The 22,508-nt window shown below is 42.1% G+C and overlaps 1 protein-coding gene across 1 annotated transcript in view; it reads right to left on the bottom strand.

The window, feature by feature from the left end:
• ALDH1A2 (aldehyde dehydrogenase 1 family member A2) overlaps nt 1-22,508 on the bottom strand; it is a 95,084-nt gene that overhangs the window by 13,327 nt on the left and 59,249 nt on the right. Inside the window, exon 8 of the mRNA XM_044231009.1 lies at nt 958-1,060. Within this exon, the coding sequence (XP_044086944.1) occupies nt 958-1,060 (103 nt within the window). The remainder of the gene's footprint in view (nt 1-957; nt 1,061-22,508) is intronic.

Below are 22,508 nucleotides of genomic sequence, written 5' to 3'. Positions count from 1 at the left end.
GCGAATCTGGAGTATGCTCGTTGCTAAATGACTGAGTGAATCAACAGTCACTTATCAGTCCATCAGTCCTGTCAATGGAGGAACTACTCCTCACGAGAAACTTAGGTTTGACAGTTCTGATCCCTCTTGACAACCAGCATGAAGCTGATGCTGAACTCTTCACGGACTCCAAAGCTGGGGCTGGATGGCAAGCAATCTGCTTTCTGCTTTCTGACCTCCCAGTGGTGAAAGGGACAGCAGCTCAGTCCGGTGGGATGAGAGGGAGAAAAAGAGGGACCAGAAGAGATTTTGAATTTTTATTTCCTGGCAAGCTTTTCAAACCATAAAGACCATCCCTGTGCAGAATGGCTGAGAGGGCATCTTGCCTGAAGATATGGGGTTTCCTAAATTACTGCTCTACACCGCCAGAGGGTCCTACCTCCAAGGCGGAAGCACCTGACTGAATGTGCATCGTCATTCTGGCTGAAAGTCACGGACACCGCAGAGGATGGGGGGACTAATCAGACGAGGGGTTGTGGGTTTGGGAAAATGTGGCAAGACTAGTGAACTAGAAAATTTTTTTTCATGGACTACAAAGCCACTAGACACAGTTGAGTAGTTTCAGATTTCTAGATTCTAGGCAGAAGATATTTGTGGTGTTGGGAGGCTTAGACCGTTGCCCTTCCCACCATGCAGCACGAAGCAGGCCTTCTCCTCTTCTACCCTGCCCTGTGGCATCACAGAGTCAAAGGGGCTCAGGAGTGTCTAGAAAACAAACTCTGCTCAGCTGTCAACTGGCAAGCCCTCTTCCCCAGTACTAAACCAGCTGCCCCTTGGGAGGAAGGGTCCAGGTTCTTCTACTTGAACCTTCTTAGCCTCACAGATCTTTTCCTTAGTGTCCTGTCAAAAGTGGAGATACAACAGAGAGCACCAAGAGGCAGTGTACAGGGGCAGGGAAAAGGTCTGTTGTTGACTTACAATCAGCATCAGCAAAAATAATATTGGGACTTTTCCCTCCAAGTTCCAGAGTCACTCGCTTCAAGTTACTTCTTCCAGCTGCTTCTTGGATAAGCTTTCCAACCTGAAAGAAAGGAAATGGAAGGAGGTTTTGCACACCTAGCAGCTAAGATGGCCCGTGGCCAAAGCCAACTGTAGGCAATGGTGAGAGGCAGCAGGGATGGATCTTGCAAGGCAAACCAGCCCCATGGATGATGCAGGAGTGGCTCCTGTGGTCAGCTTGGGTGGACAAGATACAAGTCAGCTGGGACACAATTTAATGTCTGTGCCGAAGTGAGCTGGAAGACTGCTTTAGTTTTGTGAAGGGAAGAGCACTGAAAAGGGGGTTTAATCTGGAATCTTAATCATTGAAAGGTTTCTCTAAAGGCAACTGGCAAGCAAAATGTGACTAGAGGTTTTCCACCACTGTTATGTGGCTTTTAGCTTTGGACTCTGCTCTTCCCCCTACACCCAAACTTAACCCCCCCACACACACACAACACAAGCCAGCTGGTTCCACATGAAAGATGTGATGAATGTAAAACAAACTTCATGGATTTACAAAACTGCCAGGTATGACTTTAATCACTTGGTTCAAAGAAAATATAGATGTTACACCTTTGCCTCTACTTAGTTCTATAAGCAAGAGGAGTCCAGACAGCTGAGATCTGTCTATATGTGTGCAATGCCTATTGACTTAGAATCCAAGCAGACAAGAGGCTGGGTTGGAGATGGCATTTACCAATGTGTAAACTCGCATTTGTAAGGAAATTGGAAGCGTCAAAATGGAAACAGGGATGTACCACCTATAACCCCCCTTCGAGGAAGAACACATTGATTGCCTCGGTGAGTAGAAATGCTGCCAACTTCTTCAGAGTCGGCCTCAGATGAAGAGTGTTTCCTTGTCCAATAGATTCCCTACCCTGGGTGGCCCATCCACTGGTGGCAGGTGTATAAAGACCCTCACTTTCAGCTCACCACAGCACTGCTCCAAAGGACCATCTGTGGTCCGCCATGCTGCCTGTTGTTGGCGGAAGCTACCAAGCCTGCATTGCAGTTCAGTTTCCCCTGTGCCCCCTCCCCTTCAGCAGGGATCCCCCATGCATAATCTGCATGGCAAACTCCATCTCAGCAACTGCTTCTGAAGAACTGAGCTGTCGCAGGTGCTACTCTGCTATAGGGTAGAGGTCCCGTTACAGAAAAGGCCAAGTCCCCTTAGAGCCCACATCGGCAGTTTGCTCTCATTGAGATGAAAAATGCAACCTTTGCCTGGAATCCTACTGAAAATAAAACATTTGAAAAGCTTGGAGAAGAGACGTGCTACATTTCAGCCCCTCCTGAACCTTGCTGAGATCCTCAAGTTGGGCTAGTAACTCCTCAAGGCTTCATAGTCATGACTGAAAGAAAAGGCTCCGGAGCCTGAAGTTCTACTGATTTTATCACTTACCAACTGTTTGACCTTGGGAGATTTATTTAACTTCTCTGAGCCTCAGTTCCCTCCTCTGTAAATGGGGCTAAAAATAGTATCTACCTCAGAATGCAGTTGTCCTGAAGATTAAGTGAGGGTACTTGGCCCTTACAACCCAGCCTGGTACACAGTAAGTACCCACACATGGTAACTGTACGTGGGTGGCAGAAGCCGGGGCCCTTCTTCTTCCTCATTCAATGCAGAGAAATAAAGCTGACTGTAAAAGGAGTTACTGCTGGGGCACCTGGGTGGCTCAGTGGGTTAAAGCCTCTGCCTTCAGCTCAGGTCATGATCCCAGGGTCCGGGGATCAAGCCCTGCATTGGGCTCTCTGCTCAGCAGGGAGCCTGTTTCCCCAGCTCTCTCTCTGCCTGCCTTTCTGCCTACTTGCAATCTCTGTCAAATAAATAAATAAAATCTTTAAAAAAAAAAAAAGAAAAAGGAGTTACTGCTGCTAGGCTTTCCACGCAGGTCTCCCCCACATCCCGCAAATTGCCTGTGCATATCAACTGCTTCAGGAAAATACTGGGGAAATGTTCTGACTTCCTTCAGTCTCCAATATTACTCATTCACTAGATTAAATGCTTTTAAGTTTTTATTATTATTCTCCGTCATGGCAAAAAAAAAAAAAAAGTAGAAGATATACTTTCATTCTGAGGAAACCTGTGGCAGAAAAATAGTGATGTCTCTGAAAGAGCTAGAATTTCTAGAAACTAGAGAGTTTCTTAGTTTGCAGGACAATGCTAGTTTCCAAGGGGTAGAAAAATACTAACACGTAGGCCTAAAGATTACTGGGCAGGCATTAGTCCCCCAACCAGATGGCCCCTCTCCTGCCTTGCCAGCTTGTCTCGTCTGTCTTCTACCTCAAGGTAAACTCCTTGGGAAGACAAGCTAATAAAGACCTTGTTCCCAGGCAGACATCCTCCCTTCTCTCTCTTCTTCTGGAAGAAAATACACATATATGACGAAAAGGAGAATCTGGCTCCCTGTTCTGGCAAGAGAACAGCAGTCAGGTGAAAATTTTGACTGAAGCCTGAGATCTTGAGTGAGAGTTTCGGGAAAACTGCACGCAAGGGCAGTTGGGAGAGCAGCACTGTGGGGAGTCCCTGACCAGGTGATCCCCCGAGACCGCCGATTCTAAGGAATTCTAGGGTTCTTGGCTCTCTCTGCCCTGATGGAATCCGTATGAACTGATGGTGACTCATCTTAAAGTCCAGGAAGATAAACAGGCAACTGCTTTCTCAAAAAAAGGCAATCACTGGAATTCACAAACTTATTATTAGTTATAATTTTTAAAAAACTAACATTTACTGGGGCGCCTGGGTGGCTCAGTGGGTTAAGCCGCTGCCTTCGGCTCAGGTCATGATCTCAGGGTCCTGGGATCGAGTCCCACATCGGGCTCTCTGCTCAGCGGGGAGCCTGCGTCCCTCTCTCTCTCTCTGACTGCCTCTCTGCTTACCTGTGATCTCTCTCTGTCAAATAAATAAATAAAATCTTTAAAAAAAAACAAAAACAAAAACAAAACAAAACAAAACAAAAACTAACATTTACTGAGTCATTCTGTGCCAAACATGTGCATGTTGGAGCTCATCTAGATCTCTTAAAAACCCTTCACAGCAGGTACTATCTCATTTTAAACGTGACCAAACTTAAGAGCTGGAGGTCAACTGGTCACTGGCAGGTGGGGGGCAGAGGCTGTCACATCCCAGGGAGATGAACGCCAGGGCACAAGGAGGGTGTCACTCCCTCAATGCCCCTCCCTTCCTCTCCTCCTGCTCCACTTCCTGCCTGTCTTTCTGTATGTACTGAGCACCTACAGTGTGCCACACGCCACTAAAACCTTGTCCCTGAACTCCAAATTGATTTCAAAGTGACTGGGAATGTCACCTTTTGTAGATACAAATGATGGTCACATGCCATCAGTTGCAAAACTAGCATTCCGATTTCTGATCAACATTGAGAAACAAACAAAAAGCAGAGAAATTGCAGGTTTCACACACAGTAAGATGCTGAATAAATGTTTGGGGTTCATAACGACAATGATGGCCCAGCTGGCATCAGGTTTTTGTTAGCCCTACCCCTGCCATTAATCAAAAAAGTTCTAGGGGTTGGTGTGTTTTGCCACTGGGAATGTTGTCCAGTGATTATTTTCATGGCTATGGTAACTATACAAAAACCTCGCTCAGTCTATGGTCATCAGAGAATACCTAAGAATAATTTTTCCTGTGTCAGTGGTTTGCCAGCCTTTCCTTAGAAACCAAATTCATGCTAAACACTGCAAGGCAAATCTCAGATGAATAATGCCTTTCCTCTTCATCTTTGGAAGAAGGTCAAGTTGCAGCTCAGCCTCAAGAAACAACTGGATGTGTGAGGCCATGGGAGAGCCATCCATCTGGAGGGGCCTCAGCACCGGACACTGAGAAGAACCCAGTTTTCACTGATCCCCTTCGTTCAACACACATTCCTGGTTCTCCTACTTAGTGCCAGGTGCAATGCAGGGCATAGGCCTGTACCAGGAGAAGACTGGCAGCTAAGAGGACTGCATTATAAACCTAGCAGGCGCTCAGGAAGTGAAGCTTTCAGAAGCTTGGAGAAAAAGCTGGGTCAGATTCAACATTAGATCCGAGCCGATGGAATTAGGGTTCTGCAATACTTTGTTACAAGCTAGAGTCTGACGGTTCTGGTCCTTATGCACAGACCTGGGCTTTGGAGAATGTACTACTGCTCATGAAGTCTCTCTGTGAGAGGACTGAGGTTAAATGACCCCAGATGGGAGGCCCTCCTTAAGATCACTCCCAAGAAGGGAAAGGAGATGGTGGAGACAAGAGATCCAACTCCAAGGCAGGAGATCCTTAATAGGGCAAAGCAATGCTTAAAAACAAAGAGTTCAAGTGAGAACTGACTCCATGTCGGCTTACAGAATATGATAGGTCCTGTGCGAATGAGACTAAAATACAGAGGCTTCCAGAATTCAAGTCTAAGGGGTTAGACAATTTCAGAAAGAATGAAATAGAGGCACCACGCCAAGGCCTGGGATTGACTGGCCCTCCCCAGACGGGAAAGCAGTGAGTGGTGTTCTCTGGGGACTCGGGACCCTGGTCAGATGGCGGGAGAGCCTGGAGACACAAACGGGGCTTCAAGACACACAAGCTCTGGGAGAGGTTAAGAGTCAAGTCAATAGGATGCATGAAACGAAGTCCCATTCCCATAAAATAGGCAGCATCTCCTGTCCTGAGACCGACAACCTGGCAAATCAGGAGCATACTGTGGGCTTGGGAATGCAGTGGGGCCTGCGGGAGTCGGGAGACTGAGGACTCCCAACTGCGGCTTGGCTCCCAGCTCCTACTGCAATGTGGGAAAGCCACTCAGGGGCCTTGAACCTCGGGTTCTTCACAGGCACAATGAAGGCACAGGCCAAGAAGTTAATGTCCGTGGTACTCGAGCTGGCTGGAAGAGTTTAAAAACTCTCGTTCTGAGAGTCTGTCCACAGTTCTGCATTCTTCTTGCTTATGGAGCAGAAGTAGCTTTCACACAAGTACCCAGCTGCACCGAACGATGGGACAACCTGAATTTTTTTTTCCAGTTTCCTGCACAGAGCACAAGTGACACCGTTCCTGCCCTGTGGTTTCTTAACGTTGCAACCCCTGTAGTCCGCTGGATCTGTGTATCCCAAAGAGGCGCAAGGGGCGAAGCAGGGGGTCCCCCACACGTAATGGGACTGGCCTAGCTCTCGGCAGGAGTGCTGGCACACATCAATTCTGATACCCACCCTTGTTTTGAATAGGCTTCCAGACTGATATTAGGGGTATTCCTGGAAGAGCCACAATGGACAAGAGCACGTTCACGGCAGCACAGCCAGGGAAGGAAAGGCCGTTTGGTGCTTTGCAAGGGAAAGGGTTTGTTACATGGGACAGAGTAACACATGAAAGGCCTTCTGTGCACTCTTTGCTCTTTCCCATGTTGCTTCCTGAACTGAGTTTCTGAAGTTAGGTAAACTTTTCTTTTTATTAATTACTGAATTGTCCATATTAGATAAGTGCTTTCTCAGAAATATTACTTTTTATTAATAATCACATGTATTAATAAGGGTGGATTCTTTCTCAGAGATATGCCGTGTTTAAAAAAAAACAAAACAGAAACATCTCAGTAAACTGGTTGGAGGTGCCTGGTTTTTGGAGTACATTTTCATTTCTTAAACCCCAAACAGATTGACTCTATGCTTTTTATCTCCTCTCCTTTCTTATTTTTCACTGTGCTTACTGGCTAACCATGATGGAAATAAGAATGCTGAAAATATGCATAATTGGCTATTTCTTGTCTTTCTGAAATATCTAGAAATAATAGCTCAAATCAGTCTGTTCAGATTTCCACCAGAAAGTAAAAGGACCAAGATATTTAAGCAGCTCCTTTAATTTCAGTGTAACAGCAATTTCCAAACTTTGTCCAACTCGGCTTATGAAAGCCAATATGGTCGCTAACCACCAGTTCCCCCATCTCACACCGGCCTTTCCAGCCACATGAAAGTACTTCCCTTTCTTTGTACAAGCTGTTTCATCTGCCTAAAATGCCCTTCTTCCCCTTGCTTGCTGATAAACTCGTTTTTCCAGATCTGCTTCTGCTACTTCTGCTGTAAAGCTAGCTTTCCAGACCCACCTTCCCCAAAAGTCTGATCCTCTGATCCAAAACAACTCTTACCCTGTTCTTGTCTAAGAGTTGTCTTCTAGACCAAATCTGTGAGCAGAGAGACGCTCTATGTGACACACATATGGAAGATTGGTTGGGTAACTGCACCAGAACATGACACCTGTTCTCAAGGTCTCTAGAAATCAGAGACTAGGAGGGCTTTAGGGACACAAGTGAGCAATTGGAATATAGGATGCCTATGTCCAAGGTAGCTCTATTCTGCTACAACTCACAGAATAATCTTGGGTTTCCCTGTACTTATCTTTGGCTTAAATTTCATCTTTTTAATGAAGGGGGGATGACTTCATCTATTACTTGCTGAACAGTTTCTGGGACTTAAAAATTTTTTCTATGTCTAGGCTCTCCCTCCAGAGATTCTGATTATTTCGCTCCAATTATTTTTAAAAGTTCCCCAGAGCATGCTTTTTAAAAAATGGATTTATTTATTTGCGAGAAAGAGAGAGAGAGCGCACATGAGCAAAAGTGGGGAGAGGGAGAGAGAATCTCTAGCTGACTCTTCACTGGGCGCAGAGCCCAATATGGGGCTCGATCTCATGACATGGAGATCAGGACCTGAGCCCAAACCAAGAGTCCTATGGTTAACTGACTGTGCCACCTAGGTGCCCCTGTCCCAGAACATTCTAATGAGCTGTTAGGGTTGAGAACCAAGAGATTCAAGAATCTTTAAGGGCATTTCTCCCACGCTTGTCTCTCACCTTGCATCCTTCATTTCTTCTCCCTTCTAGTTGTGCAACCTTCCTTTTTGCTAAGCACATACTGTGCGCTGTTTGTTGTCACAAGCATTGTTTAATCTCCATGTTTCGGTAAGGCAAAACTGCCCCCATTTCATAGTTGAAAAAAAAAAAAAAGTGACTCTGGGAGGTCCAGAAATGATTTGCTGATGGGCACCTGTGAAGAGGCAGAGCCAGCCCTGGACTCTGAACGCCCATTCCACGCCTCCAGTCCTTCCTGCCCATTACAGTTTCTCTCTGCGGCTCCTGCTTCTCTTCTCCAGATGCCCTCCTGGGGGCTAGGTCCTCTCTGCTAGAATGAGAATCCCAACCCCGCTAACAGACAGGCCAGATCAGCTGTCTGGTACACTTAGCCATCTGTCTGTTAACTACACAGGACTCTCCCTTTCTATTTCAGATAAATAAAAAAGGCAAGATTTTGCTTCTTGGTTTGTTTTGATAGGAAGACACCTGGAGTACTCAAGTCAATGGTACGACATTTCCCACTCACCAGGTGAGCTGAATAAAGGGCTGGGCATCTTGGGACCTGCTCATTATCATCCCCAGCTCCCAGGAGGGGGACCCACTGCAGAATAAATAAACAATCTTGGCTAGCAGGCAGAGGCCACAGTAGACTTTTTCTTAATTCTCCAGTACTTGAGTTTTGACTTAAGTATTAAGAAAAGGGGAAAAAAAAGAGAATTTAAAACCTGTATATCCAGAGGCACTGACCCATCGAACTGGTATTTTTGGTTCAAGTTTTTAGATGATTTGTCTGCTCGTGGACTCATACACCCTTAGGAAGAGGCCCATTAACTTTTTAAAAAAAGAGTGAAAACTCCAGCAGGCTGCCTCCCCCACCAACAGAGAGCTGGTGAGGCTATGAGAGAGTGAGAGAGAGAGAGAGAGCGCTGCCCCAGTTTCTGCCTCCAGCAGCAGCAAGGGCGACAGCACCGTGCGACATGACATTCCTCCCACTTAGGAAGTGAGAGGAGAGCCCCGGCTGCGTGAATGAGACGCAGTGCTAATACAGCTGTTAGCTACAAACATTTGCTTGGCACGAATCAGTCTGGACTCTCCTGTAGTTTGCTTTGATGGTCTCTCTACTATCTTGTTGACTAATGATGAAATCATGGTTTGTTCATCTAATTGAATAAAGAAAACACCACACCAAGCAAAGTGCACACTGCCTTCCTGTCCTTGCTTGAGGTTGTTTATTGACTCTGTGTTTATAAGAGCCCTTTTATATTCACTTATTAAATATTTACATGCATCGCTTATGTACTTAGCTGTATAAGGAGAAATTAATCCGGTCTTTAATCTGAGGAACTGTTTGTTTTTCAAAGCCCTTTTGCTAAGGTAAAATGGAAAGCAGCCACCTCAAATAAGCTTCTTGTTACTGCTGCAGACATTCTGTGCTGTCCCAGTGAGTCCCCTCTCCCTAGGGCAAGCAGATCAGGAGCCATGTTCTAATCTGTATTGAAGTGACATGTTTCCTCTGGAAGAATCTATACAGTTTCCCAAGGAGCTACAAAGTTAAACAACAATAGATGAATATAGAAGTAAAAAAAACCAAAAAACAAAAACAAAAACTGATGAAAGCAAGCTGAAAGGGAGTTTGAGAATTACGGGATCACTTGATTTGCCCGTGAACATTCTCTACCCACCACCATTAGTATGTGTAATGTTAAGTTGGCCTTCATATTCTAGACAGATGCTTCTCCCTCGGGTCTTCTATGGTCTATCAGTGATATCATTCTGAAGAAACTAGGAGATATTCCAGAGGCCCAAGGAGTGGTTCTACTGCAAGTGAATGCCAGTCTCTCTAGGGAGAGAAAGAGCAAATAGAGACTGAGTTGGAAGAATTCAGGGGAATTTGCTCCATGCCCACTGCAATGGGCTGGCTGACTGCTCTGAGTATTCCTAAGGGCAAAACTCCTCACAGGGCCACCTTCCACCTCATTCTTGTTCTCAAATTCTCATCTCATCTCTCTCTCTCTCTCTTTCTCTCTCTGTTCCCTCCATTGAAGATCTGCATCTATGAAAATTTCATATTTAGTTTTCAATGATCTCCTGTTAAGATAAAGAATTTTCTATGTTATATAAAGTTACAGTAATGAAAGGAAATAGTGTGGTACTGGTGAAGGGACAGACACATGATCAGTGGAACAAAACAGAACTAGAAAAAGACCCATACAAATAAGGACAGCTGCTTCCTGGGAAAGGCACAAAGCCAATTCAGCAGGAAAAAACTGTCTTTTCAAGAAATGGTGCTGGAACTCTTATTATCGACTTTAAAAAAAAAAAAAGGAAAGAAGACTGGGGCACTTGGTTGGCTCAGTGGGTTGAGCCTCTCTGCCTTTGGCTTAGGTCATGATCTCAGTGCCCTGGGATTGAGCCCCGCATTGGTCTCTGCTCAACAGGGAGCCTGAGTCCCCCTCCTCCTCTGCCTGCCTCTCTGCTAACTTGTGATCTCTCTCTTTCTCTGTCAAATAAATAAATAAGTAAAATCTTTAAAAATAAATAAATAAATTTTTAAAAAAAGAATTTAGTTCTTCGCCTTACAACATGCACAAAAATTAACTAAAAACAGATCAGAGACCTAAATGTTAAACATGAAACTATAAAATTTCTAGAAGGGAGCACAAGAGAATATATTTGTGGTGTTAAGTTAGGTGAAAATTCCTTAGGCATGAAACTGAAAGCCTGATCCATAAAATTAAAAAATTAATGAATCAAATTGGATGTCATGAAAATTAAGAACTTCTGTTCTGCAAAAGACACCATTAAGAGAACTAAAAGATAAGCCAAAGACTAGGAGAAAATATTTGCAAAGCACAATGGACTTGAATCCAGAATACACAAAGAACTTTAAAAATTTATCAATAAAACAACAAAACAGTAAAAAATGGATAAAGATTAAAACACACTTCATCAAAGAAGACATACAGATGACCAACACACACATGAAAAGATGCTCACTCTCACTCATTAAGAGGGAAACACAAATCAAATCCAAAATGGGATATCACTTCATACCTGTCAGAATGGCTAGCATCAAAAATACTAGACATAGCAAGTGTTGGCAAGGACATGGAGAAATGGGAACCCTTAGGCACTCTTGGTGGGAATATAAATTGATGCAACCATTATGAAAAACAGTTTGGAGGTTCCTAAAAAAAATTAAAGATAGAACTACCATATGATCCAACAATCCCACTTCTGGGTGCTTATCTGAAGAAAACAAAAACACTAACTGGAAAACATGTATCTGCACCCTCACTGCAGCCTTCTTTACTATAGCTAAGACATGGAAAAATCCTATGTGTCTATCAGTGGATGATTAGATAAAGAAATTGTGGATATATGTGAATAATGGAATATTATTCAGCCATAACCAAACTCTTGCTCTCTCTGACAACATGGATGAACTTCAAAGGCATTATGTTAAGTGAAATAAATCAGAGAGAGACAAATACTATATGAGTTCTCTTATATGTGGAATCTAAAATAATTATATTTTATATGTATGTATATATATATATATACATACAAACATATAATGCTTGCCATCAAAAGAAATATCAGATATGTGTGTATGTGTCTATGTACATATATACACACAACATATGTGTGTGGTGTATATGTGTATGTATACATATATGTAGATGTAGATGTAGATGTTTGTATATATACCAAGTTCATAGATACAGAGACCAGACAGGTGACTGCCAGAAGCAGGGGGTAGGGAGTGGGAGAAAAGGGTGAATTGCTTTTGTTTTAGTTTAAATAAACTGAATTCTTAAAATGGGGGCTAACATATAATGAGAAAGTATTGGAAACAGCCTGTCTTTCAGGTTCTCCATCCACAAAGCAGGTGCTTTACTCTATGGCAGGACCACAGCTGTCAATATGTCTGCACTCAGTGTTTCAGCTCCTCTGCTTCAGAAATTAACATTATAGGGAGGAGGGCCAGAATCCAAAAGTAAAACATGTGCAATGGAAACACCACATAAAATCAACTACCTATATATAATGCACACACATACACAGGTGATAGGATCCTAAGAATAAAGGGAAAGACCCTCAACTGATACACTGAGATCTATAAAATATTTAAATAAAATAAAAAAAAACTGAAGGAACCCACTTCCAATTATGTCACATGGTATGCTACATTGATCTATCTCATGACAAAGTTTGAACTGATTATTACCTAATTTCAAACACCATTAAGGATAATATGTACAATGTCTGATTTCAACCCACAGTCCGGAAGAATCATTGTGAGCTAGTAATGGGGTTACCATATTAACAGGATCTTCTGCAGGTGCTGTCTAGTTTAACGTTCACAACCACTTCGTCAAGTAGTTGTCACTCTCCCCACTTCATAGAAAACAGACTCAGAAAGCTAATGAACAGGTGGAATTTGGTACGAATTATATATTTATGGAATAAATTTGTAGCAAAATGTTTTTAAATGGGCTTCTATAATTTTAAAAAACTTAAAATGTGGTGCATAGTCAAAAGTTCCCAAGATATATATATATATATATATATATATTACCCTGAAGATACAGATGTAGTGAAAAGAAGGGCCATCTGTACCCCAATGTTCATAGCAGCAACGGCCACAATCACCAAATGGTGGAAAGAGCCAAGATGCCCTTCAACAGATGAACGGATAAAGAAGATATAGTCCATATATACAATGGAATAATATGCCTCCATCAGAAAGGATGAATACCAAACTTTTGTAGCAACATGGATGGGACTGAGGAGATTATGCTAAGTGAAATAAATTAAGCAGCGAAAGTCAATTATCATACGGTTTCACTTACTGGTGAAGCATAAGGAATAACATGGAGGACGTTAGGAGAAGGAAAGAATTAAGTGAATTGGGGGAAATCAGAGGGGGAGATGAACCATGAGAGACTGTAGACTCTGAGAAACAAACTGAGGTTTTGGAGTGGTGGGGGGTGGGGGGATGGGTGAACCTGGTGGTGGGTATTAAGGAGGCCATGTATTGCATGGAGCACTGGGTATGGTGCATAAACAATGGATCTTGGAACACTGAAAAAATAAAATTAAATTTAAAAAATTTTTTAAATCCCCACTATGTTGAGATAATACTACACATTTATTAGAGTGGCTAAAATTAAAAAGACCAATCATACCAAATGCTGGAGAAGATGTAGGGGAGCTAGAAATGTTATACATTGCTGGAAGGAATGTAAGATGGTACAGCCACTTTGGAAAACTGTTTGGCAGTTTCTTAATCTACCATATGATCCAGCCACTCCATTTCTATGTAATATACACACACACACACACACAGAGATGCACAAAAACTTGCACATGAAGTGTTCATAGGAAATTTTATTGATAATAGTTCCAAACTAGAAACCACCTAAATTTCCACGAGCAGCTGAATGGATGAACAAATTGTGATATATCCATAAAATGGAATATGGCTCAGCAATAAGGAGGAATGATTACCGAGATATACAACAAGGATGGATTTCAAAATTAATGTGTGAGTAAGAACAACCAGACAAAAGGGTACATACAGCGTGTTTCTACTTAAATGAAATTCAAAACAATGCAAATGATCTGCAATGGGAAAAAGCAGATCAGTGCCTGGGAATGGGAAGGGTGTGGAGGGAGAGAAGAGAGAGATAGCAAAGGGCCAGCAGGAAACTTCCAAGGGTGATGGATGTATTTGCTATCTGAACGTAGTAAGGGTTTCATGGGTAGATACATACATCAAGACATATCAAATTGTAAAATTTACTATATATCAATTACACCACAATAAAGCTGTCAATAAAGACATATTAAACAATGAAAGGGTTACTTTATCAGTAATTATGCCATTCATCTTCTTGTTTTCCTTTCTGGACTGTTATTGGGAAATTATATTGAATTTACTTGGCTATTTAAAATACGATTTGATGGTTTTAATTAAAGTAAAATGCATTAGGAATAAATCAATTAAATTTTAAGACAATTTGAGCTTGACAGGGAGAGAGAAGTAGTGATGAGAAAAAAAAGAAACTTAAGGGAGAGCCAAGGTGGTGAAAATACAGAACAGATCAGAGGCCAAAGAACTAGAAAGAGGCAACACTTGAGATAATCAGACTCAGTAAGAACGAAGCACCACACTCACTAGAGAAGTAGACCAGTTCTCATTAACCTGCACGGATGGTAGAACAGAACCATTGTGCCAAGGGCTCGCGGGGCAGATAACAGAAAGGAGGGTGCTCCAACAGCAGAAGCAGCATGCGCAAGGGGCAAGGTCACAGAACAGGAAGGCATGGCACATGCAGGGCTTTGCAGGTGGTCTGGGAAGGCTGGAGATAGGGGAAGGTGAGGGGCCAGGTCATGAACTGACCTGTCCATGAACTGGAAGAGTCTGGACATCCAGGTGGAGGTGTCCACTCTGCAGTTAGAAAGCAGAAGTCTAAGCTCAAAAAAGAGGTCAGTAATTAGAGTGAACTATTCCAAGGAAATATTCTAAATGACATACTGTGTTGATTCCCTCATTGGATTGTTTCATATTGATAAATGAAACATTAAAGGGACTGATTACGTTACTCCAGGTGAAAAATCTTTTGTACTGAAGGTCTTATAGGAAAGAAGAGTTGGAGCTTGTCAGTCATAACTATTGGTTTCTGAACTTGCAATTAACTACCTTTAATTATTTAATGCTAAGTTCAGAAACCAATAGTTATCAGTGAATGACTGAAATGAACCTGTACCCTCCCTGAGGAATAGTGCTTTTATGCAGAAAAGGGCAAAAGAAATTGCTCGTAAGAAGAAAATCTGATCAGCTAAGCCTGGAGTGTCAAGTCTTTAATGAATCCATCAGCTGATTCTCTGGGCTTCATTGAACCACTTCTGCAGGGGTTACATAGGATAATTCCATGACATTGGAGCTGTGCTAAGCCCGGAGAACCCTCTGTAGAACAGGTCTGAAGCACAGAAGAACTAGTGAAGAGAGGGAGGAGGAAACTCATGAAGAACTTGGGGGATCTTCAACTCTCTGTGCCAAGGTCATTTGTCAAACAAGAAGTGACATAAGGGCATCTTAACTGGGGCCCAGCACATAGTAGAGAGTCCCAATGTTAACCGGATGAAAGGGGACTCTGAGTTCTAAGATTATCAAAGTCCTTTCTCTTGGGGAGCTGGCAAGCCCATGCAGGCTTTTCGGGGCTCCAGGGCTGCTCCAGGATCTAGGGAGGGGAAGGAGAGGAGTGTCATTAGCTACACACAGACAAAGTGGCAGACGACTTGCTATGGCAGAGGACTTGCTGGGCGCTTGTTCCTGAGGTGTAGCATGTGGAAATAAGAGAAGGCTTAGCTCTTTACAGGGGCACTGTGTGAGTGTTGGCTTCTTCAGAGAAATATAATCACGGCAGAACTGGCAATGAGTACCCCTGTGTTCCGCCAGGGTTTCCCTGATAACCAATGCTGCATAGTTCTGTAGTATGTGTGAGCTTTTGGAAAGGTTTGTAGACTTCTAAATAAAATATGGGCCCTTTGTACAAATCAAAACCACAGTGAGATACCACCTCACACCAGTCAGAATGGCTAAAATTAACAAGACAGGAAACAACAGGTGTTGGCGAGGATGCGGAGAAAAGGGAATCTACTACACTGTTGGTGGGAATGCAAGCTGGTGCAGCCACTCTAGAGAACAGCATGGAGGTTCCTCAAAAAGTTGAAACAGAGCTACCTTCAGATCCAGCAATTGCACTACTGGGTATTTATTTATCCCAAGGATACAAATGTAGTGATCCGAAAGGGCACCTGCACCCTAGTGTCTATAGCAGCAATGTCCACAATAGCCAAACTATGGAAAGAACCTAGATGTCCATCAACAGATGAATGGATAAAGAAGATGTATACACAATGGAATACTATGCAGCCATCAAAAAACACAAAATCTTGACATTTGCATGGCATGGATGGAACTAGAGGGTATTGTGCTAAGTGAAATAAGTCAATCAGAAAAAGACAATGATCATATGATCTCACTGATATGAGAAATTTAAGAGACAGGATGGGGAGCTATGGGGGGAAGGAAGGAAAAAAATGAAACAAGATGGGACTAGGGAGAGACAAACCATAAGAGACTCTTAATCTTAGGAAACAGAGGGTTGCTGGAGGGAAGAGGAAAAGAGGGAAGGGATAGGGTGGCTGGGAGCTACACATTGGGGAGGGTCTGTGCTATGGTGAGTGCTGTGAACTGTGTAAGTCTGATGATTCACAGATCTGTACCCCTGAAGCAAATAATACATTATATGTTAGTTAAAAAAATTATTTTATTTATAAAATAAAATATGGGCCCTTTTTGCTGTTTCTCTTTGAGAAATTATGAAGTCTGTTTGGATATGATGGCTGTGCTAAACTGATTCTGAATTCACCTTTTCCCTTTCCGGTGCTTAGAAGAGATACGATCCCTGGAATGAACTTACAGACAGAGCGACACTGTGACATCTATCAGTTCGCACGAATGTTCTCTCTGGCACAGGTTAACAAACTCAGAGGTTTAGCTGTTTTCTTAACCAGGCCTCGGAACACGCTCTGAAGTATGACCGAACTAGTCCAACTATGTATAACCCCGTGATTCCTACAAGTTAGTGAATGTAAGAATCACTAGGAAAACTTACTAAAATGAGAATTCCTGGGCCTTGTTTCCAGTTGTTCTGACTTAGAGGCTCTTGGGTGGTACCCAGGAATCTGTATTACACAAGCCCTTCCATCATCAGCTGCGACCCCCTCCCCAATTCCCACAGGAGAGGGAGTCCTTGAAGAACTACTGGAGAACATGACAACCACGTTACACTTTGCTGCAAAGAAATTCTCCCTGAGCTGGGATTTGGTTCCAGCAAACACAGGTTGTGGGAGCGGCCCTCGCTCTCGGCTACAACAGAATTGTATGATTACACAAGTTCCTTAATAGGTACCAAGTGTCCTCTTCAAGCACGCTCTCTAAATCGAGTACACTATGCCACTTAAAAAAAGAGGGGGAGATTTACAATCAGTTTATCCAAGCAAGTACCTGGGCAATCTTTCAAAAAAGTAAAATAGAACAACAAAAACACCCCCACATTTATTAGAAGACAAAAATATTTGTAAACTACTTATAAAACCCCTAAAACAAATGGAAAGTAAAACCACCAGAGGACAGCAGGAGTTAGGAGTTACTCATAGCCCCTCTTACTAAAGGAAGAAACGAGGGGTCAGAAAGACTAAATAATTTGCCAAAGGTCACAGAGCAGGAAATTTGGAACTTGACCCCAGGTTGGTTGAATCCAGTTCCTTCTATTCTACCCACTTTCCCAAGGATAAATTCTTCTATAAATTTTATTTAAAAACAAATAGAAAACAATGACAGCTAATATTTACTGGTACTTTACTAAGAATCAGGCCCTGTCCTAAAAACGTTACATATGTTAGCTTATTATGTCTTCACAATCCATGAATTAGATACTTTCATCCCTTATTTTCAGGTAGGCATTCGAGGGCTAGAAGGATAACATAATCACATGTACTGTGAACAAATCCACACCACTATTAAAGAGGCTGAAATTATGCCTAGTTTTCTAATATGGATCTAACATATCTTATTTAATCTTGATTGCTTTTAGTGTGACTTGAAGACTGTGCTTGGAATTTCTTACCAAAAAAGTGATCTCGTTCTTTTGTTTTGTTTTGGTTTTTTTTTTTTTGCCTTTGGTTTTTTTAAAAGAGGCAAAGTATGGAGTTATGATGCAGTGTTCTTCCAAGCTTTCATTTAGCAAAAGAGGAGGACTTTATTTCCCTTGAAGAGGCTCTCAATAAAGGACTGAAAGAAATTAACTCAAGCTGAACGACATTAAAGCTCTAAAATTCTTAAGGTGAAGAGTCTATGAGGAGGTCTTTGTGATAATGAGACTGATTGGACTGATTACTGACGGTTTGGCTCCGTGATTAACTTTGGGTTATGAGAAGCCACTGGATAGAGATAGAGATTAATCTGGCCTGAAGAAAAGGGAGAGTAACATACTCTAAGGAGTAGAAAGATGATTTATGAGGAATAGGTAAAGGATTAAACCTAATATTTTACCTAACTCTGGCACATCTTTGCGTCCTTTGAATGTGAACTACTCCCACTAGAACGCTGGGATTCTGTGTTTCGCAGTCACTGAACATCTGCTATCTAGTGTTGGTTCCCTCTACCAAGTGTTCAGGGCACTAGAAAATCAAACACATACCAACTTCTTGATACGTCCTATCTGGCATGATTTAGGTTCTTAGGCCTGTTCCCCTCACCCCATCTCTATAAGGCTTTTCACTTCCAAAGAGACTAAGGATACACATTGATTTAGCATAAAATCTACAGTTCTGGAACTTCAATGCCTGTGAAAAGTAGAGCTGTCTGAAATGACAGAAAAATGAAAACTGCCTTTGCTTTTGAGGGGCAAACAGTGAAATCTAATGTCATATTTTACAACCCAGCAAAACACGGATCGAGCTTTTTGAACATCCTGGTCCTTAATATCAGGCTTGGGAAACGATTCTGAGAACAGAATGGATTCCCATATGTGTTGCTTATCTGCCAGTATCAAGCAACACATTACTCACAAGGGTCCTCACATCTGGGGTTACTGTCTTCCAAGGCCTTTGTGTCTACTGGTCCCCATATCACCACCATTTCATTCTCCCCCAAGACAAAAAAGGGGGACAGGCCTACGTTTCCACCAATTGTGAATATGAACCATGGAATTAAGATGTAGAATTATCTTTTTCTTAAGTATCGTTGTCTCTGAATGAAGTAGCTTTTCATTTAAACTTAAAATATCTTGAACTAATGACATCGTGATAGTGTTGTATGGTGGCCGATGGTAGGTACACTTGTGCTGAGCCTAGCATAATCATCGCCTCTAGCTCTGAGATCTAGCGCCCCCCCCACCAGCCCAATGCAGTCCTTCCTCCTTCATGGGGCTAACAAATATTTACAACGCATGTTGACTACACATCAGATACTACTTGAGGTAGTGAGAAGAATGCCCAAGATAGACTCCAAAGAGAATGCATCCCTAAAACCTCCATATATGGCCAGAAATTAAATAAATTTATAAGCTTACTGACAACGATCTATCCAATTTGAGGCAATGAGGACAAGGACAAACTATGGGAATTAGAGATCTGCCTAATCAGAAGATGCCACAAAGACTTCTGCTTTTGGTCATGATGGAATAATGGCCCTGAAATTGGCTTCCCAATGTAAACAACTAGAAAAGCATGTGAAACAGCTTTCTTCAAACTGGTCAGCAGGCAGTACGGGACTGTGATCCTAGCAGAGAGAAATGAATAAGGGAAGCCTTTTTTGGCAAAAGACTTTCTCGATTGCAGCATGGGATGGGAAGATCAAAGTAGAACAGGGTGGTCTCACTAAACTAAGGAAAAAGACTGAAGTTCACAGAGGCTGTGTTGGCTTAAAGGTGAGGGGCTTAGTACCAGATGGAGAGAAGGAGGTCTGGAAATTGGCAAGGGGTTCCCCTTGAGTCTCTGGCTGAATGCTAAGCTGGGAATACATAGAATGAGAGTTCACAAGACTGGATAAAGAACAACAACCAGCCTGAATGACTGGGTCACCCATCAATATAACTTGCCAATACGTGACTTTGTGACTTCAAAAAACCTATGAGACTGACACGTAAACGAAGAGATTTGCATGGCACTCCTACACAAGAAATCAGTCTTGTACAGAAGCACTCACCCTGATTTAGTACAGACAGATAATGTAACACCAAAGTTCCCAGAGTTTTTAGGAGGAAGGCAAAGTATTTAGAAAATCCATTTGAAATTTTAGCTGAAAGGATAGACAAGAATAGCTGAAAGGTTTTGAAAACCAAATAAAAGGATACCTTGCCTGCCATCTTGAAACATCTTTTTTTAAAGACTGATTTACTTATTGTAGAGCAAAAGAGAGAGACAGAGAGCACGAGAGCAGAACGAGGGGCAGGGGAAAGAGAGAGTGGAAGCAGACTCCCCACTGAGTGGGGAACCCAAAGTGAGGCTGGATCCCAGGACACTGAGAGCATGACCTGAGCAGAACCCAAGAATTGGACACTTAACCAACTGAGCCACCCGAGAGCCCCTACTGCAACATTTTTTAAAACCTAGTAATTGAAGAAATCTGGCATTAGTGAAAGAAGAGATAAATAAAATTTTGAGTCCTAAAACGAAAACATGTTTATATGGAAATTTATCATATAATGTTAATGTTGTATTCAAATTAGCTGCAAAAGGATAGATTAGATTATTTAATAAATAGTGTTGGACTAACTGAACACTCACTTATAAAAAAATAAACTTAGTCAATATCACTGATCATCATGGAACTACAAATCAAAACCACAGTGAGATACCACCTCACACCAGTCAGAATGGCTAAAATTAACAACGGGAGGAACAACAGGTGTTGGCGAGGGTGAAGAGGAAGGGAGCCCTCTTACACTGTTGGTGGGAATGCAAGTTGGTACAGCCACTCTGGAAAACAGTATGAAGACTCCTCAAAAGGCTAAAAATAGAGCTACCCTTGGGGCGCCTGGGTGGTTCAGTGGGTTAAAGCCTCTGTCTTTGGCTCAGGTCATGATCCCAGGGTCTTGGAATCGAGCCCCACACCGGGCTCTCTGCTGGACAGGGAACTAGCTTCCTCCTCTCTCTCTGTCTCTTGGCCTACTTGTGATCTCTGTCTGTCAAATAAATAAATAAGCCTTTAAAATAAAAAATAGAGCTACCCTTGACCCAGCAATTTCACTACTAGGTATTTACCCACAGAGTACAAAAATACTGATTTGAAGGGAGATGCGCATCCCTAATGATTATCTACATTGGCATTATCTACAATAGCCAAACTATGGAAACAGCCAGGTGTTTTAATTGAACTATAATTCAGAGATCCAAGAATATGCTATTCAACTATGAAATAAATGAAGAAGATCTGTAAGTACTGACATATAAGGTGCTATATCTCATTTTATATATTATGATCTCGTTTTTATTTAAAAAGATATTGTACGGCAGGAAGCCCTTAACTGGCTCAATCTGAACCACTGGTTAATTTAATTAACTGATTTATTTTTGAGGAGGGAGCATGTATAAAAATGTGGGAGAAGCAGAGAGAGGGGAGAGAGAGGAGAGAGAGACGGAGGGAGAGAGAAAATCTTAAGCAGGCTCCATACCTACCATGGAGCCGGATGCAGGACTAGATCTCACGACCTTAAGATCAAGACCTGAGCCAAAGTCAAGAGTTGAAGGCTTAGGGGTGCCTGAGTGGCTCAGTGGGCTAAAGCCTCTGCCTTCAGCTCAGGTCATGATCTCAGGGTCCTGGGATCGAGCCCCAAGTCAGGCTCTCTGCTCAGCCTGGAGCCTGCTTCCCCCTCTCTGTCTGCCTGCTTCTCTGCCTACTTATGAATTCTCTCTCTGTCAAATAAATAAATAAAATCTTTTAAAAAAACAAAAGAGTCAAAGGCTTAGAAATCAAGAGTCAAATGTTTAACCAACTGAACCACGCAGGTGCCCCGTGACTGGTTAATTTTGGAAAAAAGGTTAAAGCAAGGAAAGATCCTTAAATATTTCATTTTAATTTAAAAAATATGTACATTCATTCTCTAGTCTTTGGATGTAGAACCAAGGACTTTTCTTTAATTATGGGTTTACCTTTCCTTTCTGATGAAACTATTCCCCTAAAATACTGTTTAAGATTTCTGGTTTCAGTTTCTTTAAAGCGGAGTGAAGACTTAAAAATATTTGCAAAGCCAGCCAGGTGCACATTCTATCTAGCTTTATGCTTTCCCCCAAGTTCTTATAATTGTCTTGCCCACTCCTTGTTGATTGCAGTTTTTTAGGCATCTAGCCCTTAGCAAATCTTTTCAAAGCACCGGACTCAGTTTAAATAGGAGCTATAATTTCCTTTCACACCCATGTTTTGGTTTATATATTTCATTAAAACTGCAAATTACTGTAACAAGTACAACTAGAATAAGAGGTTTGGAAACAAGATTAACTCTTTACGAACATAAAACTCAAGAATCTCTAACTATAAATTAACACTCGGGTTTATTAACCAATCTCTTATCAAACTTTTTAACATGAGTCAATTTAAGTATCATTAATTGTATCCACTGATATAGTCAAGCCCTTCTAGCCCAAGTGGTTGGGTGTGGGAGTCCCTAGCCTCTGGGAGGCTACAGAGACTTACAAAGGGGCTGAACTGCATGGACATGTGCTGCAAATGCAAACTACATGCCAGATTTCAAAGACTTTGTATTGAAAAGAGAATGTACAATTCTGGGACAATGACTTGTTCCATTGATCCTGAGTTGAAATATTATTTTGGAAATACTGGATTAAATAACAGACATTGTTAAAATTACTTCCACTTGTTTTGAAACTTTTTAAATGGAGCTAATAGCGAATTTTAAGTTATAAGTGTTGCTCATTGTATTTCTGGGATGCAGCTCTGTTCTAGATGTGCAAACATCCTTTGTTCAACAGGGAGGTCATCTGTGAAGTTCTACTTGAAAAAATGAATCAGACCTTTTTATCATCTCTGTTACTTGAATCCAAGACATTTAGAGTAGCCTTTCAGAATACA

This window comes from Neovison vison, chromosome 13 (assembly GCF_020171115.1).
Source record: "Neovison vison isolate M4711 chromosome 13, ASM_NN_V1, whole genome shotgun sequence".
NCBI lineage: Eukaryota > Metazoa > Chordata > Mammalia > Carnivora > Mustelidae > Neogale > Neogale vison.
This window is presented reverse-complemented; position numbering and strand designations above follow the sequence as displayed.